This window comes from the organism of the source record quoted next, unplaced genomic scaffold, assembly GCF_019419815.1.
Source record: "Pyrus x bretschneideri cultivar Hongxiangsu unplaced genomic scaffold, Pyrus_bretschneideri_v1 Contig83, whole genome shotgun sequence".
NCBI classification, from domain to species: Eukaryota; Viridiplantae; Streptophyta; class Magnoliopsida; order Rosales; family Rosaceae; genus Pyrus; species Pyrus x bretschneideri.
The window spans coordinates 1161366-1184276 of record NW_025999824.1 but is presented as its reverse complement, the minus strand read 5'-3'; the positions used below and the strand labels follow the sequence as shown (position 1 = coordinate 1184276).

At 37.9% G+C, this 22911-nt stretch overlaps 2 protein-coding genes across 3 annotated transcripts; both read left to right on the top strand.

Moving 5' to 3' along the window:
• Positions 1 to 8961: 8961 nt before the first annotated feature.
• Positions 8962 to 20276, top strand: LOC103946499 (RRP12-like protein). 2 transcript variants are annotated; one of them, XM_048576042.1, is made up of 18 exons: positions 8962 to 9509; positions 9877 to 10399; positions 10995 to 11246; positions 11673 to 11764; positions 12552 to 12762; positions 13488 to 13666; positions 13756 to 13983; positions 14299 to 14483; positions 15546 to 15639; positions 15743 to 15799; positions 15902 to 16036; positions 16824 to 16892; positions 17141 to 17257; positions 18390 to 18551; positions 18653 to 18781; positions 18895 to 18996; positions 19261 to 19340; positions 19433 to 20276. In XM_048576042.1, the coding sequence occupies exons 1-18, from the start codon at positions 8994 to 8996 to the stop codon at positions 19797 to 19799; spliced, it is 3498 nt and encodes a 1165-aa protein (XP_048431999.1). In that variant the 5' UTR covers positions 8962 to 8993; the 3' UTR covers positions 19800 to 20276. The 2 variants fall into 2 exon arrangements, with proteins under 2 accessions (XP_048431999.1, XP_048431998.1); XM_048576041.1 differs by having other exon boundaries at positions 15546 to 15645.
• Positions 20277 to 21740: 1464 nt separating this feature from the next.
• On the top strand, positions 21741 to 22792 carry LOC125473366. The gene has a single exon (XM_048576094.1). The coding sequence runs from the start codon at positions 21896 to 21898 to the stop codon at positions 22610 to 22612; it is 717 nt and encodes a 238-aa protein (XP_048432051.1). The 5' UTR covers positions 21741 to 21895; the 3' UTR covers positions 22613 to 22792.
• The last annotated feature ends 119 nt before the right edge of the window (positions 22793 to 22911 follow it).

The window sequence follows — 22911 nt, the reverse complement described above, 5'->3', positions numbered from 1 at the left end:
CTCAACCTTCTCAATTAACTAACGTAATTGAATTTCATCGTCTTCATTAGTCCCCTTAAACTCAGTATCAGTGTGTGATACATATGTAGATGTATTGGGACAAACTATTAATTATACGAAGAGTTGTGTAGTTTTCAGTAGAAACTTGACCTAGTATGATGGACAATTGTTGGCTGATTGCATAGGTATGCCTCGGGTAATCTTGCATGATCGCTACCTTGTCTACCGGTTCTTGTGGGAAAATCAAAGAAAGATACGTACGCATACATTAAAGATTGATGGTGGAAAATTGAATGGTTGGAAAAGAAGCCTTCTGAGTAGCACCAGGAAAGAGATATTGATAAAAACCATAGCCCAAGTATTACCCCTATACACCATGCAAACCTTCTTACTACCAAAAACTTTTTGCAATGAGTTGAATCAAATGGTGGCACAATTTTGGTGGGGAAAGGAACAAGGGAAGTGACGAATTACATTGGATTCAGTGGCATGATTTATGTAAACCAAAGGAAGATGGTGGTCTTGGCGTTAAGGATATCTATGCTTTCAATCTAGCTTTGTTGGCAAAGCAAGGATGGCGGTTGATACATGACCAATCTTCTCTAGCTTCCCAAATTTTTAAAGCTAAGTATTATCCACACACTGATTTTCTTTCGGCACCAGTGAAGATAAATTCATCCTATGGTTGGAGAAGCATTGTGGAAGCTCGCAAAGTAATTAGGGCTAGAGCTCAGTGGAGAGTGGGGGATTGAGCATCTATTAAATTATAGGAGGATGGTTACCGAGGAAAAGTTTTTTCAAAGTGCTCGGTCTTATATCGATAGGGATGGATCAGTCGGACACGGTGCCTAAGTTGATCTCACAACAGAAGGGCGTTAGTTGGAATTTGGACATTATAAATGAGTTATTTTGGGAAGAGGAAGCTCTCTTGATTCAAAGCATTCCCCTTAGTACACGGAAGCCACTAGATCGTTTGATTTGGCATACGGAACCAAATAGGAAATTTACAACGAATAATACTTATTATCTTTCAAGATTCGTGGGTGAGGTGTGTGGACAAGTAAGTAGCAGATCCTCAAGTATTGTAGAAATCAAATTTTTATGGAATGCCTTGTGGAGAGCTCAAGCACTTGAGAAAGTGCAGATTTGTGTTTGGCAAATTGCTGGGATGCTTTACCAACCAACGATAAGCTGAGAAAAAAGAAAATCACCATGGATGATATGTGCATGTTTTGTAATGGAGAAAATGAAACTTAAGTGCATTTGATGCGAAATTGTCCGAGAGCTGCGTTGGTGTGGTTGTCTTGTCCTTTGGGGCTATGGAGTCTGATGGACACATAAGAGATTATGATGGATTAGGTAGCTAAACTTGTAGGTGAGTTGTCAAAAGATAGTTTTGATTTTTCCTTGTTCTTCTTTGGAGTATGTGGAAAGAAATGAACTTTTTTTGTGGCAAGGAAAGACACTTGAACTAATGGAACTAATTTGTTGGGCAATTAGTTGGATGAAAGAATTCCAACACTAGATGGGAAAAATGAAAAACGCAGCTGTAAAGTTTCTCAAAAATGGACGAAGCCGGGAGAAGGATGGTCAAAATGTAATTTTGATGCTGCTTGGGATGAACATAGAAGTATTGATAGTGTTGGGGAGGTGATTCGGAACGATATAGGTGATTTTGTGGTGGCCTTGGCAAGAGGCCTTGGTTTTCGAAAAGGATGCATTACTTGTGATGGCAGCTTTTCAACAGGAAGGTCAAGAGGATTATTCATCGTTTGAAAATATTCTAAATGATACTCACTCAATGATTCAGTCATTGCCCTAGTGGAAGCTTGGATATAGCAGAAAGGAGACAAATAAAGTGGCGTACAAATTAGCATGAATGAGTCTAAGTTGTGAAAATCCTATTCTTTGGTTTGAAGGACCTCCTGATGTAGTTGTGGATCTTCATTAATTCCTAATTTGTTAGGTGCGGGACATTCTTTTTGAAATCTCTGGCAAGGTTTTTATCGAGGCCCACTGTATGCACCATATCCTCATTGATTGTATATATTCCTATCGTTAACAAATATCGTACCTTTTTCTCAAAAAAAAATAGCAAGGGAGTGTGCAATTAAAACCTTACTAATCGATTATGAATTAAAACCATCTTCAATAAGAATCAATTATTGTCAATCCTCAGGGTTTTCACAAGTCATGAGTGATACCTAGTAGTATGTCATGACTATCCAAGCTAAGAAGAAAAGATAGATAACCTATTTAGTTGGAACTACAATGCAATATGATCCTTCTACCAATACTCCCAATCACATTATTAGGGCATGGAGCTTATGTTAAACTCTAATGTGGATTACTAAGTTCATATGATTTATAATGAATATAATTTAGGACACTCTCTTAATTATATTCAATATTATGTGCAGAGATTCCCGAATCATATCTTAGAGTATTCTCTTTCTTTATCGAAGGTAGAGATTCCTCGGTTTGCACTTCTACCAATAAGTCTAAGACCCCAACAATGCGTGTAATAAACCCAATCGTTATGATGCATCGTCAAATGATCAATGATGTCTCCATAAGAAAACTACGGTGTCTCGATTCTAAAGACTAATTACATTATTGCAACTTTAGAGTTTTTTATTTCACATGTCGGTAAAACTTCCATATAAGAACCATCGTTCAATCGGGTTCAGTGAACTCATTTTCTATTGAGCATCTACATACTTGTTTTAGTGTTGTTTGCACTAATGACTCAAGACTAGTCATTTATCTCAAGTAAGAAGACATTATATACTAATTTTTAATGAATTGCCAATGCCAAATTGCTAATCCTACGATTAGAAACTTACAAGATATGTGTGTGAGGGAGAAAGTCTCATGAATCTCACCTCTTTAGATTATAATCTCACTATTACATAATCCTTGAACATTATTATTTAAGCACATACTTTCCAAACCCCCCTTTAGCATCCATTTCCAACACAGGGTTGGCCCTAAGAATTTAGGGGCCTTGTGCAAGATTTAGATGGAGGTCATTCATCTTTTTTAATACTGTATTTTCTATGTTTTTTTATTCAATTTGTAAAATTTAAATACTACAAATTAGAGCACCAAATTATAAGTATTATTTGAGTAGACAAGAGTATTTCCTGTCTTAAAAGGCCTTCAGTTCGAAATATGTTGCATGGTTTTTTGTGTAAAACTTATCAACTTTTTAAGTTAATAAATTTGCAAAACTTAAAAATAGCAAAATTGTTCCATAAGGGCTCGAACCCGGCCATGTACAAGAAGATTAAAGGCCTACACTGGCACTGGTACGATAATTATTATTATCTTGCACATTTAAGTATACAATATGTATTTGTTTACATGTAAAGAAAATTTAGGGGCCCTTCCAAATCGGGGGGCCCTGTGCAATGGCACCTTTTCCACACCCTCAGGGCCAGCTCTGTCCAACATTGTCTTGCTAAAACCCAAATCAACCTAAAAAACAAGGCCTTCCCTTGCTGCCAACATTTCATAGCTTGGGGGAGAAATGAAATCTTGGACCTTTTTTATCAAGGTTCTAAAAGACGCTAAACGCTAGTCGGGTGGTGGGCTGGGGCCTAACGCCTAGGCGGCTAGACAGGATCTAGGTGGGCGCCTAGGTGGACTAGACGGATTTAAATAAATTCATTATATTTCATGTAAATAATGTCTGTTTATACTTCAAATAGATATAATTTCATTATAAACTACAAAATAGAATGACATATGTATTATGAAGTATTGGAACATAATGAAAACATGGGGAACAAGCATTTAGTGTGTGCTCATTTAAGTATTCAACAAGTCTCTTGCAATTTATTGAAAAAAATTAAATGCAAATTGAAAGTTATCTATTTTCTGTCAAAGTGAGTCGAAACCTAGCAGGTGCCTAGTCGGGTCTGGCGGGCACCTCAGCTGGTCTAAGCGCCCTTTCTTAATTTTCAAACACCTGGACGGTGGCCAACCACCTAGCGCCTAGGCGAGGATTTTTAGAACAGTGTTTTTTATACAGGCTGTCAGTAAGAAATTTTTCAGTGTACCTGTTTGGGCCCAAAATAACATTCATCTAGAATCTTGTCATAGGCTGTTTAGTCAAGGTTGGCCGAATCCTATTACGAAGAGGATTGGTTTAGATAAGGGTAAGGTAGTCGAACCCTAGTACAACAAGGAGTCTTAAAGCTAAGGATGCTTAGAATTAGGATAAATCTGGTTCATTTATGTTTTTGGTTCAAAGTCCTGTAGGGGTTAAGATTGGCCGAAACCTGATCAGATTAGGTTGAGGAGTTCTAATCCAAGTAAATTTCTAGTTCGGCCATAAGGGGGTTCACTGCTATAAATAGAGAGAGGAGTAAATCATTCAAGACCTCTCCAAATCAACACACAAATTGTCCTGCGTAAAGCTTTTCAACAACCCTGAGATTTTTTCCTCTCCCCCTTTCTTCTCGCCAACACATCTTCAGTTTGGATAGACAGCACCGAGACCAACTGGTTATTTATCCAAGTCTCGGTCAACAAGGAATTCCGAATCCTTGTTGGTAGAGGTCATCTTATCAGCCTTCTCGACGAAGTAAGGTGTTAGCATGTTACTAGGCTCGGCATATTAAAAGTCGAGTTTTATTTTATGACTAGATATTCGTAAGTACATTTTAGAGTTCGGCATTCCAACGATCGAACCACATTTATAATCAAGACATTTATCTCTTTAGAGTATTTGTGTCTGTACAATCAGGTACCAGTTCGGCGTACTTATATGCTCACGAATATAAGTATCGAGATTGAACCCAGAGCCAATGATTTGTGAACTTCGAAGAAACTAGCAGCCTTATCTTCAGGCTCTAGAACCCGAAGGTCGAGACGTGTTCCTTCCTCGGCCGTAGTCGTAAGATCAAGAAGTTAGCAATGCACCCAACCCCATGTCAACATATTTTACTCTCTGGCCGAACTCAGCTGACGAGTTGGCACGCCCCAAACATAACCAAATAATGTAATTAGCTTATTAATTACTCGGCCTACGGGCTGGGCAACGTTACCAGTTGTCTCGGCCTCTAGGCGAGGTTGTTTGCTCGGTGCGATCGGTGCAGTAGTGGCCACTACTGGAGTTAGAATGGTTGTCTTTTCGGCTAAGGGAATGGCAATAGTTACAGCCTTCTTTGGAGGAAGAACGAGTTTCTTCTGAGCTGCAACCATTACAACCACATTGGCATGTTTTATTGCACAACCACTTGGAAAAGCTAAGCCTGAGTCAGAATGAAGTTTGAATAGACGAACAGAGAAATAAAAGATATATACCTTGAGCCATTTCTTCAGATTTTGAGCAAAAGTCTTCTTTGGTCGATCGCCAAAAAGTTTCCTTGAAGTTTCCTCGGTTGACGCACCGAAGAAATCCTTGATATAAGCATCTTACCAATCGGCGAAGGTGTTGGTACTATGGGTTTCTAGAGTACTCGGTCGAATGCGAAATTTGGTACATCGTTCTTGAAATTCCTACTCGACTTCCTCACATTCCCTTTACAATGAGCTGGAGAAGCGTTCTCCGCTCAAAAGTTAGCAAGAGGTAAAGAGTGGCATTTGACAACCCTAAAGAAAGCCCAATTGACGAGCTACGAAGTGGGGATGGTAGACTTCCCAACTAGCTTGTCGAGCATTGCAACCAAAGAGAAGATCTTGAGCTAGTAAACGAACCTCATGATCATTGAAGGTCGGCTTCATCTGCTTCCTCCCATGCTGATGTGGGGAGTTTGATGGAAAATGGATATTTCGGGCAGCGGAAGACCAGAAATTCATTGTCTAACATATATTCAAGGCGAAAAAAATACTTGAAGATGTCTTTGGCCGAGTGAGTAGGAATGAGGCGCGATGTCAGTTGACGGCCCATTACTTTAGAAGAGTTAAAGCTTGGGATTTCTGGCTTTAGTATGGAAAAGTAGACATGCATCCAGAGTTGAAAGACCCAGAATGAGCCGTTCTGGTGTAGATCGATTTTCCCAATAGAGGCCTTGGCCAAGCATTGAGTGAAGTTGGCGACAATGGTCGGGCTAAGGGCCAAGACATGGCCACTGGCCAAAGCTTCGACCACTGGCATATTTTCGCCCAAACACTTGTTCGACTTGGTACAAAAGATGAATTTATTATACCAGTAAAACAAGAAGGCATCGTGCTCTCATTTCTTGAGATCTTTCTCCTCTGAGCTAGCAAAGTGGCTGATTAAGGTGTTGTAGTTGAATAAATTTTTGTGCAGTTTGTGCACATTTTCTTTTAATGCATCCTGATATTTCTTTGTCAAAACTTCAACGACACGCTCGTCGAAGATTATTTTTAGATCCAGGTCGAATTAATACTGAGAAAGAATGGTATCAATTGGGAGACCATAGGGAGAAGTGCTGAGTATGACTATGATATCCAGCACGGTTGGACCGATGGGGCCAATAGGAAGAACCATAGTATTGGTGGTCGAACACCAGAAGCTCAGGGCGGCCATCAGGAGCTCTCAGTCCATGTTGATCTCAAAGGTCGAAAGTTTGATGGCGTTAAAGATGCCAAGGGATTTCCATTCCCCGTCGAAGAATTTTTCTATTCGTTTGACCCAAGCAATCCAAGTTGTAGGAGTCGAGGGCCAGGCTCCTTGAGGTTTAGCCGATTCCTACTCAACTAATCATATATTTGGAATAAGTGTTTTAGGCAGTGGGCCTTCAACATTTCAGTGATGATTTCTATGACTTTATCTTTGAAGAGTGGTCCCAAAATCTGGTGAGAGGCGTTTGAATCACCCTTAAATCGGAGGGTTTTGATAGCGTTTCGATCAATGAAGTCTTGGCATTTGTTACATTCCTCGGTGAGCTTGGTAATGAAAGTATTGGAGGCCATTGATGAATCTTTGGAGGTTTTGGTTTCGAAGTTTGGGTTCTTTTTCTGGGCTGAGAGTAAAATGGCAAGAATTTAAAAAAGTTGAAAGCATGAGAGTTCAAATGAAGCTGGGTAGAGTATTTATAGGCAATTGGGGGAGAAGATTAATGGTTTGGGTTTAAGAGATAAAGGGTAAATCCGACCTTAGAATTTCATAATCATAATGGATCTTTTGAAAATCCAGGTGAAGAGGCTAAAAAGCACACAAATTAAGGTTGCACGATTGTGTGTAACGGCGAAGTTTATGACGAAGAGACGTTTTGGTGTTTGCACGCCTAGAACGTAGGGGTACGAATGATTGAAGATGGATAGTCGCAATGAGGAGATGCCACGTGGTTTGTTTTGCAGTGTTTTGAGAAAACTGACAGGGGTGTGAGATTGCGTTTAATAAATGTGTCTAGGTGGTTGGAGTATTCGAGGCTTGCAATTTTCTCTGGGTTTTTTTCTAGAAGGAATATGCTAAGGGTTTATTATTTGGCAATAGATCACTTCTTCAAGGTCGAGGCCCAGCCAGGAATTATAGGTCGAAGACCTCAGAAGCGAAAGGGCAATGTTTGGGCCCAAAATAATATTTCGGTTTAATAATATTCATCTAGAATCTTGTTATGGGCTGTCCAGTCAAGGTTGGCTGAATCTTATTACGAAGAAGATTGGTTTAGACAAGGGTGAGGTAGTTGAACCCTAGTACAATAAGGAGTTTTAAAGCTAAAGATGCTTAGAATTAGGGGATGAATCTGGTTCATTTAGGAGCTTGATTCAAAGTCATGTCGAGGTTAGGATTAGCTGAAACCTGATTAAATTGGGCTGAAGAGTTCTAATCCAAGTAAATTTCTAGTTCGGCCATGAGGGGGTTCACTACTATAAATAAAGAGGGGAGTGCATCATTCAAGGCCTCTCCAAATCAACACACAAATTGTCATGCACAAAGCTTCTCAACAACCTTGAGATTTTTTTTCTGTCCCCCTTTCTTCTCGCCAACACATCTTTAGTTTTCATAGACATCATTGTGAAGGCAACCGACGACATCTTCAGTTTGGATAGACAACACTGGAGTCATAGAATTAGCCGACCGAGGAGCACTTTCAATTTGGATAGACAGCACTGCTTTGAGACCGACTGGTTATTTATCCAAGTCTCGGTCAACAAGGATTTCTGAGTCCTTGTTGGTAAAGGTCATCTCATCGGCCTTCTCAGCGAAGTGAGGTGTTACTAGGTTACTAGGCTCGTCACATTGAAAACTAAGTTTTATTTTATGATTGGATATTCGCAAGTACATTTTAAAGTTCAGTATTCAGACGGTTGAACCACATTTAGAATCAATACATTTATTTATTTCGAGTATTTGTGTCCGTACAGTCTAGTACCAATTCGGCGTACTTATATTCTCACAAATATAATTATCGAGACCGAACTCGGCATCGACTATTTGTGAACTTCGAAGGAACTAGCAGCCTTGTCTTCAGGCTTTAGAACTCGAAGGTTGAGACATGTTCCTTCCTTGGCCGCAATCACAAGATTAAGAAGTCAGCAATGCGCCCAACGCCATGTCAACATATTTTACTCCCCGGTCAAACTCGGCAGACGAGTTGGCATGCCCCACACACAACCAAAGGACGTAGTTAGCTTATTAATTACTCGGCATGCGCACCACGTAGGCTTGATAGTTTTTAGGATCAACAGTACCTGAAAGAATATATCTCATCGCCACTTATATTATGACATATAATAAACTTATATTCCAACCACATGGAAAAATCTCTTAGCCATCCGACCAAATCATCAGGAATCACAACACCAAATAACCTTCAACTTGTCAAATACGGAAGTTATTATCCTATCCGCTTCCTTCAAAATGCCTTTTTGTCGTTGAATTTCGATTTCCCGGGCGAATTGGGCTCAATTAGTATTCAAACCTAGAAATTGCTCTAGGCCCAAGCCCAAGGCATCCATTTGAAAACCCAAACAGGTCTTTTCAAACCCAACCTACCCAACCCAAAACCGAACCCCCTAAAACCCTCCAGTCCTCTTCCGCAACCCCGCAAAACCCTCCGAAACCAAAAACCACCATGGACGAAGACCACCACCACGACCTAGACGCAGTCGAGCCATTCAACGATGTCGCAGACATCTGCCAACAGCTCATGGACCGCTACAAAAAGTCCTCGGCTCCCCAGCACCGCCACCTCCTCGCCACCGCGGCTGCTATGCGCGCCATCCTCGCCGCCGAGTCCCTCCCCCTCACTCCACCTGCCTATTTCGCTGCCACCATCTCCTCCATCGACGAGATGTCTTCCTCCGCGTCCCAGACCCTAGAACCCACTGCCACAGCAGCGCTGTTGTCGTTCTTGGCCATGGTGCTCCCGTTGGTGCCTCCGGGGAGCGTCTCGTCGGCCAAGGCGGGCGAGGCTGTATCGATGCTGATGGGACTTCTGAAGAGAGAGGAGGAGCTATCCATGCCCGCTGTGAGGGCTTTGGTAAAGTGCTTGGGGGTTTTGGTAGGGTTTTGTGATTTGGAGGATTGGGGATCCATCAAATTGGGATTGGAGACGTTGCTCAAGTTTTCCGTCGATCGGCGGCCCAAGGTAGGGTATTTGCTGCAATTTTCTTCCTTGTTAAATTATTTATTTACTACATATACTTAGCATAAGTGGGTTTAAAATCTGTAAACTTGGTGTCAGCTGCATAAGGAAGTATGAGCTTTGTGCATAATGGCTTGGTAGTGTTCACTTCTATAGGGAAACTTCGAAAATTGTTACCAATTTACGTGTAATTGATCCCAATATGAAGTCATTTCAAGTAATTTATATTTAATCTTTTATATTTTTTTGGAATTATTGAAGAATGTGGGCCTTAGTGTAATGTTACCGTTGTGATTTGGAGGGAATGAAACAAAAACAGCCTTTCCACAATGCGGGAACACTAAGTATGTGGTTAATTTTCTTTTTGCAGGTCCGGAAATGTTCTCAAGACTGTCTCGAGAACATTTTTAAGTCGCTCCAGTCTCGCACTGTTATCAAGGAGGTTAGCAAGTTGACACTGTCTAAGCTTAAAGGATACATGCCTTTGGCAGTTGAATTAAGTGCTTCACAGACATCAGATGGACCTAAACATCTAGAGGTCCTTCACATGCTAAATGTGGTGAAACTTACCATTCCCTTTCTGTCAAAGAAAGTCGGTTCAAAACTTCTTTCAGAAATAAATGAGCTTGTTGTTTCACGGTTCTCAACACTCACAAGGCATGTACTCCAAATTATTGAAACATTGTTTGAGAGCTCAAGAGCTAATGCCATTATTTCTGAAACAGAGGCGACTATAGCTTCTCTTGCTTCATACGTGTCTTTGGGAGATGAGGTTCCCTCGGACACTGTCATGTTGGCAGCAACCTTGTTAAAATCTTCTTTGTTTATACTTCATGCTGGAGAATCGACATCGTGGATTAATAGTCTTCCTCTAGTTTGTAGTTCTGTGGCAGGTATGCTTCTTTATTGTATTTATTATTTCAAGGCTTCTTGATGCTACTTTATTAAACTCGACATCTAGCCAATTTATTGTAGTCTCTAGCAAGTGTTGTTTCAGTTGAAATATAGAAGGCGTTCTTCTCATGGTGCTTAGAAATTGACTATCTCATCATTCTACTGAATATCATATTTCTTTACGATAGCCTGACATGGTTGGTGGTGATTCTTTTCCCTAAGATATTGTCACTGATTATCCTGGCATGTTTCAGTGCCATACATGAAGCTTTTGCACTTTTCTTTTCTGACTTGTTTATATTCGCAAGTTTGCTAGATGTTAAATGCTCTTAATTGTTTAGTTGACGTAAAGCGTTTGATTTTGGTGCCCTACTATCCCGATGGGTATAAGAAAGGCATAACTGTAGATGAACTTTCTCAGCATGTGTAACCATGTATATGTCATCTCTCTATAAATTTGTTACCAAAGATATATTATTCTTCTTGTTTGCTTTAATAGTTTATGTTGCTAATAGTAGTCATGTTATGAACTTGTGAAAAATGTTGATCTAGCTTGTAGTGGTTCTCTAATACATATTGTCTTAACTCATCTAGGTCTTCTGACTTCTGAGGCTAGCACTGCATCACATGCTTCAGATATTCTTAAAGAGCTGATAAGCCAATTTGTGGATCAAAAAAGTCTTCTGGTGGGTGAAAGCCAACCTTCTGATGATGAAGCACACGAGACTATGAAAGCAAGTGCACTAATATCAATCTGTACTGCTTTTGAGGATGCCCTTAGCACTTGTAAAGGAGTGCCAAATGAGCATCTTTTGGGGGTTATATCGGCATTGTTCCTCAAGCTCGGTATGGATAAATTGGTCATTTGCAAGATTTCTTTTGACAAAAGAGTTATAGAACTACTGCATAGCCAAATTATTATTATTTCTTTTATTCTTTTGGTTGAATGCCACACTCATATGCTTTGCTAACTTTTGAGTTAGTTATTGTAGCTCATTGTTGAAAACGCATTGCATTTGTTGATAGTATTTGTTTTATGTAATTTTTAATTTTGCAGTTTAGTCAACTAATTTCATGGCCTTGCACACTCTTTTGGTATATGACAATTGTTTGTCAATTAACTGTTATGGTTGTGTCATTCCATTTCTGGAACTAAACAATTTAAATTTTTTGTTCTCCAATTGGTTGGAAGTGCTGTCACTAATTTACATCTTACGTTGTTTCGTTCTTGTAAGTTAATTTTTAATAGTTACTTTGGATTTTTTGTTATAGGAGGAATCTCCTATGTCTATATGAGAAGTATTCTTCTCAACCTTGCCAACTCAATGACCCTTGCTAGTGGGGACAAATCTAACACCGATCATGTAAGTCTGAATGGAATATTTGACATTTGTAATAATGATAGGAAATTGGTGCAAACTGCCAATTCTTATCTATAGTTTGTCATCTTTCTCATTTGTGTTTTCTTATACTTTTATTATAAATTTGAGCAATTCCGAACTCTATTGAATCCCATAATCTATTGCTTGTTAGTCCTGGATCCAACTTTCCATTTCATGTTCATTTCAAGTGTAGTCATGTGTAGTGGGTTCTGAAAATATTCATTCATTGTTCTGGAGTGCTAAAAAATGCATGTATTCCTTGCAATAAAATGCACCGGAAATTAAAAAAGTAAGCATTAGCTCAAAATTTTGATAAAATCAGAGTATTAGTTGATGAAATGATTATTCTATACTTTGACTACTGCTTTTAGTTTGGTTTGGTTTGTGGTAGTTTTATATTAGACTTGCAATTTTAGCTTCTGTTCCAGTGGCCAGATATCTTTACACACTCTTGCACACATTTGATTACCAACTATATGGCCTGTATTTAAGGATTCGTTGTTTTACTTGTCCTCTCAATACTTGGAAATTTATTTATAAAAAATAATTGATCTTCATCAATGGCCTATTTTAAGAATTTGTTTTTAGCCATTAGATTCAATACGGACAACTGAAGTCCTAAAATGGGTGAGATGATTGCACCTCATGGAGTTAACTATATTTGTTCTATCAGGTTGAGAAACAATTCCATTTTTGAGGATGTTGCAACATAATCTGTGTTTGTAATGGTGGCAATTTAAAATGATTGATATCTCTTTTATCATTGCAGCTTCAGAAGTGTATTGGAACTGCTGTAATTGCAATTGGACCTGAGAGGATACTTGAACTTGTTCCTATATCTCTCAATGCTAGCGACTTCACCTGTTCAAACATTTGGTTGGTACCTATTTTGAAAGATTATGTTGTTGGAGCATCACTTGGTTACTATATGGAGCATATTATGCCTCTTGCAAAATCCTTTTGTCGGGCCAGTGGTAAAGGTATTTTCTTCAGACAATTCATATATGAGACAAAATTAACTGGTAAACTTGCATATTTGAATTTATGTGTTTGCAGCTGTAATGCTTAAACAGGGTTTAGTTTTATCATTCCAAGTCTTTATCTTTTCAGCCTCTTTTTTGGCATAAATATCTTTTTTCTCTTTGAATGATGTTCATACAAACACATAAAAATTGCAAAACCTCGCTCGTGACATACAATTCAATTTAAAGCCTAGCCATTCAACTCATTAGTAGAGACATCCAAATCACTTGAGAATAAAAAGACATAACATGAAAATACTAGTGATCCTGCTTGCTGGTTCTTTTGTTTTTGTTTTTATCGTTTATAGGTTGGAAGCCAGACAATTTTATGAAACAAAACCATACAAGACATTGTGAACTAGAAGTCTCTCTAGAGTTTACTCGAACCGTACAAGAACAGGGATCATTTTATTTCTAGTGTTGAAGCTTTCTTCAAAATATGTTTAATATTTGTCACGACTCACCACCTCTCCATGAGTTGAGCTTTTTCCCTTTTTGGGTATGATTTTCTTACTATGGGGTACAAGTTCAATGAAGTGAGGAATTAATTTGTCACAAACCCTTTTCTTTTCTATGGTTTTTATTCTTTTTTACTTTTCGATGGTTTCCATAAAGTAATATACCATTTCATATAAGTCACCCATTTCTGGACATTACATTCTCTTTTGCTCCTCCTTTTCCAGTTAAAAAGTCAATAACCAGTCAAGATCTAGAGGCTCATGCACGTGATCTATTGGGATTGCTGCCTGCTTTCTGTAATCTTCCAACTGATATATGCCAAAAATTTCGACCGTTGGCTGAGATTTTAGTAACATTTCTTCAGGACTCCTTAATGCATGAAAATATTGCAGTTGCCTTGCAGGTGATGTTTCCTTCATAATAATTAGGATTCATATGGTTCACTTGAAGTTTATTTATTTATTCACCTTCTTATTATATTTTGATGTCCAGGTTCTTGTGAATCAGAACAAAAGTGTACTTGACCAAAAAGATGGTGCTGGTGACACGAAGTCCTATGCAGTAGACAAATCTTTGTTAGAGTTCGGCAACTTACCCACCTATTCAAAGAAAACTGCTACCAGAAACATTAAGGCTTTGACATCATGTTCTTCTGAGCTGCTTATTGCTCTAACAGACTTATTTCTTTATTCACCCCCTGAGAAGCGTTTATATCTAAAGGTTCTCCATTCATCCCTTGTTTAAACTTCATAAATTAGCCAGAAATTGTTAGCATGTTTCAAACCAACTTAGATTTAGCTGGTTTGTTTTTACTATGAGGAACACTAATGCCTTCAATTAGGTGAAATGCTTTGAACAACTAGGTTTGGTTCACTGTCCTCAATTTTGTGATATGCTATGTTAATTCAGAAATTTTGGACAAGTATTGACAAACCTGGATTAAACGGTCATCTTATGTATATTATTTTTCTCCGTGCTGACTCAAATAATCTTTCTCCATGTTGACTTGACTTAGTTGTATTCTAATTTTTCCAGGATGCCATAGGATGCTTGGCTTCAGTAACTGATTCTTCCAATGCCAAGAAGATTTTTCTATCATTGCTTGAGAAGTTCCAGTTCAAAGATAGTAGGCATGAGCTTGGAAAGTTGGAGAGTCAGACTGATGCATCAGCTGGTGAGGAAGAACAAAACCTAAGTACTAGAGAGAAAGATGCTCTGCGGTAAGCTAGGGACTCCTGTTTCACATTATATAAAAGTGGAGAAAGTTTACATAAGTGTGGTATGTCTGTTTGAATTGTGATTCTCTAAATAGCAAGCTCAGTGTGCATTGTTTCATTTTCAGGACATGCCCTCGTATTAAATTTTTAAAATGAGTCTTACATTTGTTCAAGAGCATGATGACCTTGTTTTGCTTTCATTTTGATTTTATTGGGTTTGCATCCCAGTGTTTTAGTTTCATGTACACATTTTGAACTCTCTCCTGGTTAGATGTTTAAATTTTTAATGAGGTTCTTTTAGATAACAGCACTGGCTAACTATCATAAAAAAAAAATGGCATTGGCTAGATGAAGTCTCAAGCCATCCTTCTTCTGAATGTCCTTACAGCTATTGGGCTTTTTCTTCTTTTTCTTTTGAGGTCAAATAATTTTTATTTATTTTTTAAATTGGGGTTCAGTCAATCAACATTTTGTGTGTTAGGAGTAGGTAAATGGGTGCAAGAAAGAATTGATGATGCCTTGGAGATGGAAGTGGAGGTAGTGTGGGAGAAGGTCGAGTGTTGGGCTGCTCTTTTGCCTCATGATTAACTAGAGTGTCTTAAGATAGATTTAGTTTTTTCAATTAATGTTTTTCTTGTCTGCTCATGGTGGATTACTTGCCTACTTGTGTGTTCAGGTTTTTTGTTTGAAATACAGTTTCTAATTTTCAGAAAAAAGGACACATTTTGTTGCGGGTGATTTTTCTTAAATGAGCAGCATCGACTTTAATTTTCTTTTCTATTATCTTTAGTTCCAAATTAGAAGTTCTCCTTGAAAAGCACTTCCACTGGATACCATGTAAATTTCTGAGGCAATTTCTGGAATGCTTGAATTAGGAGTGTTATGACAAACGTGGAGTCTATGCAAATGTTAAGATGTCTAAAGGAGCTTTGATAACTATTTTTTGAGGGAACTTTGATGACCATTTCTTTCTCGTGATAATTGTGTTGATGATATCATCAAACTGTTTTTATTTTATTTTATTTTTGTAAATAACTGGACTAAATTTGTTTTGTATTCCTACAGATGCGTGATGATGGAATTAGCATCTTCTTTTGTTAAAGGAGCCAATGAGGATCTTATTGATCTAATATATGCCTTTGCTAAAGATACTTTACTGGTAAAGTTGATTTTTAACGTTTCATGACATGTTTTTGATTCATACATTGTATTGTAACTGTTCCTTTTTTATTTCTAAAGTTCTAACTTAATTTTGTGTTTAGAATGATGATGAGATCGCCATTCATGAAGCATACCATACTTTGAGCAGAATTCTAGAGGTATGCATTCTCATCTTTGTTAAATTTTTCATAGGTAATGCTCTTGCCGTGCTATGTTCATGGCTGAAGTTCCTTATCCCTGTTTGTATTGACCTAATGCAGGAGCATGATTGGTTCTGTTCTTCTCGGTTTGCTGAATTGATTGATCTGCTACTTGGTTTGAGATCTCCTGTTGATATCATATCTCTAAGGAGTCGCTTTGCTAGTTTCCAGACTTTAATGATTCATACTTTGAAGGTCAGATTTATCTGTGATTCTGTTTAAGAATGTCATTCATATCTATCATTTAGAAATATTGAAATTGTGCCATTGTCTTGATAGAGTAATAGAAGTCTTGATTTGTTTCAGAGACGTTTGTTATGTTGTACGTGCACACATGCAGCTTTCTGTGCATTAGAGAAATATAGATATATAGAGGGTATTGTTTATTAGTATCAATTGAGCCGGAGGTTTGCTTTCGATGGGTTATGGGTGTCCACTTTTTGAGGTTGAGAGTATTCTTTAGAAGGCAGGGAAAGATGACATGGAAGCAATACTGTTCAGTGATACTATTCGTGTGGAGTGGAAAATTGTTAACCAAGCCTATGAGTTTTGTCATTTTACATCAAAGAACTTTGCATCACTTCCTTGAGTGTCCGAGGTCTAAAACTCTGTGTTACAAGCTATGGTCGTATCTTGGTAATAAACTTGTTTGTATTTTGATAATAAACATGTATGTATCTTGGTAACCAAGCGTGTGAGCCCATGACTTTTGTCATTTTAAATCAAAGAACTTGGCATCAATTTCTTGAGTATCCGAGGTCTTAAGCTTTTGTACCAGCTATAGTTGTATATGTATAATCATTTCTTATTTGTTCATTTCTTCAAAATAAAAGTTTCTCAATACCTTACTTTCGTCAGCATCCTATAGTTATTCTGTGTAAACATGTATTCTTTTTCTGCCGGACATGTGCAACTGTGGAGTTTTTGTGGGATTAATGGTCAATTGAATATTTTGTTTAATCCTTGTAATTGATTTTTGCAGATAGACTCAGAGGTAGAAAATTCAAAGTCGTTTCTTATTCTCAATGAGATCATACTCAAGTTAAAAGATGTAAGAACTACGTGTAGAATAGTGATGATTTGCTTAACGTTGTGACATATCCTTTTGTTATTACTCTTGTTGTGTTGTTCCATCTTATTGAGGTTGCCTAGCTTACTCTCTATGAATTTTCGAGTCTGACTTAGAATATGAGCCTTTTGAATCTTCTGTATTTGATTTTGAGTCTTAACTATCAGGCACAGCTTCTGAATATGAGACAATGGATTTGCTAATAATTTTTAGTGTTTCTTGATTCGTAGGCCAAGGATGAAGCAGTCAGGGAGGCAGCTTACGATGTACTCCTCAAAATAAGTGTTAGCTTGAGAGATCCATCGTTTGTCAGTTCAGATGGACCTTACCAGAAATTAATTAATATGGTAAGGGGTTCACTTATCCCAGTTCAAGTTCTTGACAAGTAATCTAGTGAATGCTGGTTCATCGTTTATGTGACTGAGTATGGTAGTTCTGTACTCTACTCAAATGATTGGTATAGAAGTGAGACGGAGGAATACGAAACTCCAAGGCTATGATTGGGTCAGGAACTTTTAAGTCCCAAGGGATTTAGGCCAAGTGAGGAAGACAGAGACTACAAAGGGTGATCACAAATGCACTTCTGACCATCACAAAGGCATGTATGAGGGATTTGTAAATGACTCCTTCCATGTAGTCATTTGCAAATCTCTTTTCTCATGCTTTTTTTAATGCTTATGAAGTGCATTTCTAAATCCCTATATCTAACATGTTGTAATCCATTCAATGCTAACTTGGCCTCATGGTTCGAAGTCCCTCAACCAAACATAGTCTAAGGTCTCTCCATTTTGAAGAGTGATTTGTTTTAGTTATTAGGGGCCGAGGTCCAAAACAATTACTTAGTAGTCATTTTAGATAGAAAAATTTATTTATTATTATATTGTTAAATTGCTTGACTTGATTACATTCATATGTATATATCTGAATTATTCTTGATTATGTTTCTGAGGTTTTGTGGTTGAGTGGCTCTGGTTGTCTGTGATGGTCTTCTTGACCACTCCTCTGTTCTTCCCTCTTTCGGGTTTTAATATAATCGTTACTTTCTCAAAAGACAAGCTGAACATGATCAACATTCTTGCCCCAGCTTTAGGTGAGTGTTGGAAATAGAAATATATTATGATTAGGACTCCCATAATGCTTGGTTTCCTGATTTGATCGTAAATTGGTTTCCTCCTGTTGCGTTTATACTCTATTAACCTATTTTACTATTTAGGCAGTGGAAATGGATTCTTGCTTCTTCTATTTTCTTCTTCTATTTTCTCAAAGAAGAAGCAAGATATGAGTAAAATGTTGCATCAAATTGAAACCTCTTTAGTTCTTGTTCCCTTTAATTTCTCGTTCGTTATACAAGTAATATGACTAATATCTAGCAAATTGAAATTAGCTTGCTCCATGCTTTGCATGCTTACCTGCGTTATGCTCTTGTTGGATGAGCTTTTTCTGCTTATGTTTATCGACTGATTATTTTATAATATTCAGATAATGGGCTATCTTACCGGTGCATCACCTCACATAAAGAGTGGAGCAGTGTCTGTGCTATCAGTGCTAGTGTATAAAGATACAGATATTTGTCTTTCAATGCCCGATCTTGTTCCCTCTATTTTATCTTTGTTGCAAGGGAAAGCTTTAGAAGTCATAAAAGTGAGTGTCATTACTTCTGATCACAATTAGTGTTTTTTTGTCTATTGAGTGTTTTTGCTGGGCCTGAAATGCTAATGAGTTTGTTCCTACACATTTAACAGGCTGTTTTGGGCTTTGTAAAAGTATTAGTATCCTGTTTAGAGACTAGACCTCTGCAACGGCTTCTTCCTGATATTGTCAATGCAGTTCTCCCATGGTCACCTGTTTCGAGACATCATTTCAGATCAAAGGCATGTACAGATTTAGCAATAATGCTTTTAGTGCCTCGACAAATGCACTCACATATTTATGTTTGCAAATATTTTTACTTTTAGCACCTTAATCAGCACCATTTTACCTACAGGCTACAGTCATAATGGAGATTTTGTTAAGGAAGTGCGGTACTGCATCAGTTCAGTTTGCTACACCTGATAAATACAAGGGTTTCCTGAAGGGTATTGTGGAGGTAATTTCTTTAGTTTCCATGTATTAAACGGATTTGGTGGTTAAGTTTGGGGTACTCATGCTGGAACAATTCCTGCAAGAATTGAGCTTCGTAATACATGATCTGGAATTCTTTCCTATTACTCCGTCAAATTTGACGTTGTAAATTTCAGAGAGAAAATATGAATATATTTGTGTGTGTGGGTGTATACATACATACGTATACACACATATATTTAGTTGAACCAAATAAGAAATTGATTTTACAATGCAAATCTTACTGCAGAGCCGCCATAACAAGAAATCTTCCAAGGAAGTTGCAACAACCGATATAGACACGGGTCATGCAGACACTACAACCAACCGGTCTGATATTTTTGTACAATTTGTTTTATTGTCCAATACACTAACTGTATGTAGTTTACATCTACTCATTTCTCTTGAACTCTTTTTAATAGGACGGAGGATAAAAAGCGCAAGAGATTTGGTAAGCCACATGAAAAGAATGGATCAATGGAACATAGAGAGATGAAAAGGTTGAAGAGACACATTCCTAACAACCAGAGAACCGACGAGCTTCATACTTCTGGCGGTGATGGATTCAAGCGGACTAATAAAGGTAGGCAATCTGATGGAGTAAAATCAAATAAAGACCAGTCAGAAAGAAGTGGAAAGACAAATAAAGAGAAATATAGTAAAGGTCCCGCAAGTGGCTTCAAGAGGAAGACAGATAGCACAAATACGAGGAAGGATGCAGCTGCGATGCCTAGACCTCACACTTCATCCAAATCATTCAAACACAAGAAGGTTGGGAGAAAAAACTAGATAGTTGAGTAGGGATTTCCTCGATATGGGATTGCAGCTGCATATGTGGAGCGTAAAAAAACCTGCCCCGTAACATTACCCATGAGTTTCTTTTTCACATGGAGCTTGCAGTTTAAAGATATGGCAATGTGGCATCTTGCTCTACATCCAGGGCCCGAGTCTCGCTAGGAATGGCTTTCGTACTTCCGATTCTTTCGGAGAAGCCTGAAGCAAATGCCTAAGCTGATTCTTGCTATATTTGGGTCTAGGGATTTTAGCTTGACGGCTTTTATATACCCATTTTTTTGTTTCCCCTACATGTGTTTGATATGTTTGTTTAAATTATATATTTGGTGGCATACACCGTGAAATTTTATTTATGTTTTCTTTTGATCTTGTAGCTATTTTGTAGAAGAGGCAACTTGATAAAGAAGAAAAGATGGATTGTTAAAGTGGATTTCTGATTTAATTATAAATCTCTCATTTGAAGTTGTTTCACTTTTGCCCTCAAATTTTAATTTTTTTCGTTCCAAGTCGGTACTTCGGTCTCTTTTTTAAGTTGGAACAAAACTATTGTTTATCTGTTTTAGGAGGACAAGGTAAGGGTAATTACCGTCTGAAAAGTAATTGTCTTTGGGCAACTCCTTCACTCGTTAGGTTTGGGAAAGGGCAAGGGCGATTACTATTTATATATACATTGTTATGTTATGCCTTGTGAGCGTGAACTATGTAAGTTTGTTTTTTTGAAAATTAAACTCCATGTTTAACTCTGATAGTTTAATTTCAAATACAAAGCAAAACATAGTGTTGCAACAATCATAGTTAACTAAACATAAACGGCGAATGAAGAAGATGGTTGGATACTTTTTCCTAACCTTTATCTTTTTATTCCCATTTATTTTCTTATGTTTGTTTTCCATATTTAACGATTGAATTAATCCTTGCCATTTGATTTTTTTTTTTTTTTAGCCAATGCAATTTTTTTTTTTATTATTTGTCGCCATCAAGGTTCTTTTTTTATATTTTCTTTAACATGAAATTACTAATATGGCAACCAAGGTATTTTTTTTCTTTGACAAACGATAATGTTAGTGTGTTAAATTATTAGTTGTTAGGGGGAGGGCAATCAATGGGGACGAACCCACACCAAAGTGCATAAGCATGATTACTTCTGGCAAAGTAGTAAAGCGCCATCTACAACCATCAAAGTATTCGATAACAAACAAAATAAGAAATTTGTTGTGAAATTGAGGATGTAAGCAGTGGAGGCCGCAGTAGTACCATCTATCATTATCTGAAATAATAGGAGTACAAAAATATCCATCACTATTTTTCTCTCTATCTCTTTAGCACTGGCGTAGCTTACATGAATTTCTCTAATTTTGTGTTATGTTCTTCAATGATGCAAGTACCTCCTTATATAGAGGTTTTCATATATATATATATATATATATATATATATATATATATATTTTAACATCAATATTATCTATACTAAAGGAGAGGGGGTGAGCTTAGTCTCACAATGAACTAACAATAAAATGATTCAAATTCCCCTTTGACGAGAATCAAACCTAAGACTTCCCACTCACTAATGAAGAGGAATACCACTAGACTGTAGTACTAAGTGGCTTCCTTGGTTATATTTGGTTGACCATGTTTTCCAACCTAACAAACTTATCAAGATATTTTCTTTGACAACATTGCAAAGCTACGGTCATATTTAATTGCTTATTACAATGAGCGTTCGCACCTCCATATACAACAAAATCATGCAAAGATTCAATAAGTAGCAACTAAAAACCCTCAAAATTTATTCGAAAAAAGAGAATTAAAGCACTACAACGGCCTTTAAAAAACTTAAAAAAAAAAAAAAAAAACCCAACAAAATTCAAAAATTAGCGTCAAATGTCCGCCTAAACCGACTTGCCTAGAGCTGAAGCTAACGGCTATAAAACCAGTACGCGGATTCTCTCTGTCTCACCCGCCCTTATTTCTTCCTTTTTCTCCAGCGAACTCAAATCTCTCATCACTCTTTCTCTTTCTCTCTCTCTCTCTCTCTCTCTCTCTCTCATCAAATTTCAAGTTTCAAATTTTTAAATCTCTGATCGATATCAATGGAGTTTCAGCGCTCGTCGTTCTCGTTCCGATCTTCTGACTACTGGGTCCATGTGACGCTGCAGGGTTTCCCATCTCCAGCGGACTTTAAGTCCCAATTTGTCGGCGAGCTTTCTCTCCGTCAACACCAGATTTTTCAGAAACGGTTCCACGCCTTTATTCTCGATGAATTTCCACTGGGTCCTGATCGCTACGCTACGCTCCGTTTCGCTCCCCGCCAACTCCTACTCCCCGAGTTGCGCGCTAACTTACGATCTCTCTCCTCTTCCCTTAACCTCGATCCTGCCATCTACGAAGCACTAGCCCCCCAGATCAAATCCATGGCCCGGAAATTGGCAAACCCTAATGGCTCCATGGGCTTTGTTATGGTGGCTACGGTTAAAATCCTGACCATTGAATATGTCGACCCACCGTTTGATGATTTGTCCGACTCAATGGCTTTGCTTGCGAATGGTAGTAGCGATGGTGGTTCAACTTCGTCGTCAATTTCTTTGGACTTTGTGGTTGAGAAATTGGGGGCAGAGAAATTTTTCGAAAGGGGAGACGACGACTTGGGTTCTTGCAGTGTATGTTTGGAGGAATTGTCTAGTGGGACTGCGAGTGAGCTCATTCGGATGCCGTGCTCTCATGTCTATCACCCACCTTGCATCCTTCGCTGGTTCAACATGGGTAAGAAGACATGTCCCAACTGCCGATATCAACTCCATGTGGAGTGAGTGACCCGATGTTGCTGCTGCTTTGTCAAACAAAAGTTTGCGATTCATCATTTCCTTAGTATTCGTTGATTCTTTATTAGTTAGGATAAGTGTCGATATGTGTAAGTTACTTTGTAAATCCATTTTACAAAACGTGGTTGAAATTGCAATACTCACAATTTACATGCATTGTTTGGTTTAGCTTTGCCTTTGTTCTTGTGTTCCTGGCGGATTATCTTGTTCATCCTGTTTTTTAATTTCCTTTTCTTCAATAAAGATTTCTTCTGGTTTTTGTTACATTCAAAGACGTAAATTAACGA

Bases quoted from the DNA above. Each gene is read 5' to 3' on its own strand.
- LOC125473366 (XM_048576094.1), top strand. From the start codon at position 21,896: ATGGAGTTTCAGCGCTCGTCGTTCTCGTTCCGATCTTCTGACTACTGG.
- LOC103946499 (XM_048576041.1), top strand. From the start codon at position 8,994: ATGGACGAAGACCACCACCACGACCTAGACGCAGTCGAGCCATTCAAC. The intron at 16,037-16,823 runs GTCAGATTTATC...TGATTTTTGCAG, and splicing joins TAATGATTCATACTTTGAAG to ATAGACTCAGAGGTAGAAAA. The intron at 16,893-17,140 runs GTAAGAACTACG...CTTGATTCGTAG, and splicing joins TCATACTCAAGTTAAAAGAT to GCCAAGGATGAAGCAGTCAG.